We start from the raw sequence: 5420 nt of genomic DNA, 5'->3' as shown, positions 1-5420 counted from the left end.
TGGACAACCCTTATCACTTAGGGGTTTGAAAAATACATGTTAGCCGATTCTCATACCTACTGAATATGAACAAAAAATTTCATCAAAATCTGTCAAGCCATTTCGGAGGAATATGGCAACGAAAACTGTGACACGAGAATTTTATATATTAGATAGATAATTTTAAAAAATATTATAATTGGCTTAAACAAAGTTTTTGCCATCAACATGTTTCTAAAAATTAGTTTTTCAAATTGGCTATTTTGAAATAAATAAATACATTTTTTTTATTTTTAGTATAAAAAATGGCGAAATTATAGCGAAAGTGCCTATAAATGTAACATAAAGAAATATTTATTAGAACAAAACTTATTTCATTTCTCTGGTTATTCTGCAGTTACACCTTGTATAACTATGTAAAATATACAACATATTATTAAATATTAATGTTATCAATTGTAAAACACTTATACATATAATGCGTTATTATCGAGTACAATGTATACCATAACATACATGATGTAGTTTCATTAAAATAGTTGAATACATTTTTAATATTTTTAAGTGTCAAGAAATTGTAACATCGTGCACGGATTTTTGATAACATCGATGATTATAATTATTTTTGCAGTACCTATATTGCACTATGGATTTTGTTAATACATTAATCGTTTGGTAAAACGCTTAGATAAAACTGAATATTCATAATACATAACTACGAATGTTTCTTACGAATTTAGATCTTTAAGGTACACGATTAGTCAACCACGATCAGACTACCTTGCAATATCCTGCAGGTACTCACATTCACAAAAATGCTATGTGTGCTTAAAGCACAACTCTCGCGTCACCCGTACAGTTTCAAAACTGAATTATTTTGCATTCTCTTCACAGAGATATTTACGTATTTTTTCCTCGTGTGTTTACTCTTGTACGCTTTTTTATTATTATTATTTCCTACCCACTCTTCTTTCATCCCGCCAACGGCTAGGCCATCTATCAGCCAGCCCCGAGCAGAATTTCTTATTTGAAAATCGTTAAATCTTGCATACTATTGCAGTGCGCACTGTTGTTTTCTTTCACTCCTTTCCCCACTAAACTATACACAGCCACCATCACGTTTCTCGTTAAAAAAAACCCCTGTGTTCAAAACAAAACAAAAAATTACCTATTGTTTTCCCAGAAAAATTACGAGTGAAAAATACATAAAAAAATTACCAGGCTGGAACATTTCAAACTCTAAACAATCAGTCAATTCAGTGAGAAGGTTGGTGTCGGCGTTCTGCAAAAGTGGCAAATTTGTCACTAACCTCCGGCAAGTGTAATTACGAACGTCCTAAATTTCAAAAATGCAAGTTTTACATAATATTTTGATAGTTCCAGCAATTATAATCTACCACACTTACCTCGCGTAGTTTGTCGGACATTTCGTCCAATATCCACTTTTCGTCGAAAAACTTTCCCTGGTACCTGTGCTCGAAGTATTCGGTTATCCTCTTGCGCATGTCCAACGGCAGCCGTCTGTACGACATGTATTCTTCTACTTGTTTGACCTATATTATAGCAATCAAATACAGTTATTGTAAATATCGAATAATCTAGTATATATATTGGCACTTGGTACGACTTCTCGAACCTTTTCACGATACTGTCTACGGGATGAATCCAAGCTTTGTATCAAATTAGTGGCGTGCCCCAAAAATAAAGCATAACACGTGGCTCCACTAATCATAGATAACATTGTCAACCACATATCAGTTAACGACTGAGGAGGGAACCGACCATAACCAATGCATAACATATGCGACATGGCTTTAAACAGGGACCACGAATATTGTTCAGCCCAATCGGTGTCCTATAACATAAATGATTAACATCAATACTATTAAGTACACTTAATTTTGTACTTCTGTAAAATAAACATTATTAAAAACGTCTTGAAAATCGTGTCCCAGTCATTGTTTAAATAGTCTGCAAATAAGGTTATTAAACATAACGCAAACTATACAATGATTTAGGTAAGTACATATAGTTTTATCGGATTTTTCAGGGACAATGAGTATACTTTTAATAAACAACCTTATTCAACTGGATTTTGTTCAAAAACGATAGTCCAAAATAGATTTTAAAAACCAATGCTGAAACCTAAATTGTAAAAAAAATAAATTACCTACTTCAGTGGATTGATTTATATTTGAGTGTAATATTTTCAGAGAGATTCGACTTGTAGCTTACGCAAAGTAATCCACCAAGATAAAATTTAAATTATTAAATTCATCATCATTTTCAATCCATACGATTTCGATCTTCAAGGGGTTTTCTACAAAAGCCTAGTTTTTACATCACATTATTCAAATTTCAAATACAACACAATATAGCTCTATTTTATACATCTCGAAGCTTCTGATTTCCACAAAAACGTTTAAATTATAACGCTGTTTTGTGGCGTGCACATTAAACACATCTTACTACTAAGTACATAATTCAAGATTCCATATTATAGGTTTAAAAGAGTAAAACGAAAAAATTTAATTACCTATACTCAACAAGTGAATAAAATATAATTATTAATAGGTAGGTACCAATAACTATATAATTATTAATTTAATACTTCGAAATGAAGCTCGTCATAATTTATGGCTATTAGACAAATTGTAATCACGTGTCATTAACTAATCTGACCTACCTTATTTGTGATCAAACCAAATTAATATACATAATATTAATATAAAACCAATGATAATTTTTATTTATTTGAAATTGAAGATTTGCTTGAAAACTATAAACTAATTAACTAATTAACTAATAACTATTAACGTGTTATATTATAATGACGTCGGTACAACATTCATATAATTATTTACATTATTTTTAGTTTTTATTTAAACTATAGGTACGCAATTTCACGGTCCTATGATACAAAATAATATTATATTATGTTTTTATTATATTTTTATATTTTATAGTATTATAATATACATTACATTTAAAACTTATTTATAACTTTATAAGGAGGGTGATTAAATATTTAATGTTTAAATTACGTATACTTACATAGTTGCAGGACTATCATCATTCATATTTTATGCTATAATAATATGATACTGTAAATACTCACTACTCATATCTGAACAATGTTAAAAAATTCTTGACATTTTTAGATGACATAATACAAATCAATTATATAGTATAGCCGTATAGGTAATTAAAATGTAATTTTAACTGACTCATAGATTCACAGTAGGTCTGGTATTCATTAAAATAAATTTTAAACAGGAAATATAATAAAATAATTATAAAAATATGACATTGCTCAACTGACACAGCTAATTTAGAAGTAGGTATTATGACTTTGCACAATGAATGTATAAAGATGCGACACAAAATAAAGTGTTTTAATTATTGCAGACAAAAAGTCTTTCTAAAATGTCTTCATAAGGCATAATATTATAGCTTTCAACAAGAAATCAATCTATATAGTTATATAGTTTTACTGCCTCATGAGGGTGTATTTAAATTTATTATTAATGTCTTGATATCTATCAACAATTTCATATATCATAATTTAACCCATCCAAATTGTGTCACTTTTAACAATAATCATAAGGAAATTAAAAATGAATAATGTCTTATAAGATATATACCTGCAATAAAACGGGTTATAGTCAGAAAATAGAGATTAATTAATGTTTAAAATTATCACATCTAGGACTTATGTTAAGTGTAACTTTATTAACTAATTAATTGTACATAATATTATAATGTTATCATTATATTATTTTATTGTATTATTATCCTTTCACATCATTAAAACCTATTAAAAATATTTTTAATACAACTATGTATTGCGTACAATATAATATTATCTATTTGCTGCTCAAATATCATTAGTATTTGAAATTGTTTTCTCAATTAAATACAACTAAATTATTTTTAGTGAAAAGTATAAAATTTTAATTACCTGTAACTCGTTAATGGCAACCCACGAATTGGCCGGAAATCCTTGTAAGCTAGGAACAAGAAATTGTAGACATCCAGACCAATGTCCAATGAGTAACATCATGCATATTAAATTGAATATCCTCATAAACACACTGGCCATGTTCAGGAACTATAATAATGATAATATTATTATTATGTAAATTAAGACGATTAATAATACCTGCATTATTGTAAATGTCACTTAGTAAATCAATTTGTATTTTATTAATGGAGATTAAACAAACTATACACAAGCTTTGGTGCGATTCAGTTTTATTCTACACCAATATTACAGAAAAAAAGGTTTATTGTATATTTCAACGCCGATTGCCACAGAGTTTGAAAAAAATCTAAGCAATTTAAAAAAACTGTTCGTATAATATAATATATATTATAGGTACTTTAAAATAAAACAGAAATAACTTTTTGGAAATTATATCACGTTTTCGTGCAATTTTTATAAAATATGTATTTATATTTTCGCGAGGATATGTTTTTATTTAAAGAAAGCACTAAAGTATAAGTGAAAGTACTCTAAAAGTTTTACGTACCATATGCTTTTGATTTCAAAATGTATATAAACTGTTATCGTAGTATGTTTAATGTACAATCGTATCATTACTATTTAAGAAAATCGAAAATTGTATTATACAATGATTGTCATGAATTCAATATTTACAACAGTATCGTTTTAATTAAAATAAAGTTTATAATATTTATACCTACTTTGTATAAATACTTAAAATTCCTGTTATTTACATTTGTGACGTTTAACCTACCAACGTCAAGTCTTTCAACAAATATTTATACCTTAAATTTAAGGCTATTTAAACTATGAAAAAATAGCTAACTTAAATCGTCATAAAAAAATATAATAATTATTGCTCTCAAGTTAAAAATGATACCATTTACATAAAAGCAGCTACCAAAAACTAGCTTATAAAAAAAAAAAAATGTCAAGTTAATTTTTTTATAATTTTTAAAGATTTTTAAATAATAGTACTCATAAATATTTAAAAATATATAAAAATATCCTCATATTTTAAACCTATCAATCGTGAGATAGGTTTTTAATTTTTTATTCGAAGCTAAAAACTATACTTAGAATATTTTTAGAAATACACTTTGTTATATTGTTAAAAAATATTTTTCAATAGAGTATAGACAATTTATAGTCATATAATTATGCACATTATTGATTATTGTACTTGAATATTATTTTTGTTCAATTATTTTACGACATATGAGATACAAATGTTAAGTACATACTATTAGAGACTGGTATCTTTTATTTTGTTAGATTCCGGTTCTGGTTCCGGTACTCAAAAAAGTTTCTGGTTTTAAAAAAGTTATTAATTAAAGGTTAAGGACACATTTATTAAAAATCATAGTCAAAACCGATATGTTTTTTTCAAAAAACGTATGTATAGGTCCCGGTAATTTGAAAATATTTTAATTCG

At 27.1% G+C, this 5420-nt stretch overlaps 1 protein-coding gene across 2 annotated transcripts in view; it reads right to left on the bottom strand.

The window, feature by feature from the left end:
- LOC100160868 (potassium/sodium hyperpolarization-activated cyclic nucleotide-gated channel 1) overlaps window positions 1–5420 on the bottom strand; it is a gene marked incomplete at its 3' end in the record, with an annotated part of 47984 nt that overhangs the window by 8116 nt on the left and 34448 nt on the right. For both annotated transcript variants that reach the window (XM_003241821.4, XM_003241820.4), the window contains 4 exon segments: window positions 1198–1315; window positions 1386–1532; window positions 1616–1834; window positions 3941–4090. In XM_003241821.4, coding sequence (XP_003241869.2) covers window positions 1198–1315; window positions 1386–1532; window positions 1616–1834; window positions 3941–4090 — 634 coding nt within the window.

Source organism: Acyrthosiphon pisum, chromosome A2 (assembly GCF_005508785.2).
Source record: "Acyrthosiphon pisum isolate AL4f chromosome A2, pea_aphid_22Mar2018_4r6ur, whole genome shotgun sequence".
Taxonomy (NCBI): domain Eukaryota; kingdom Metazoa; phylum Arthropoda; class Insecta; order Hemiptera; family Aphididae; genus Acyrthosiphon; species Acyrthosiphon pisum.
Note: the sequence above shows the minus strand (reverse complement) of the source record. Positions and strands in the feature narration are given on the sequence as shown.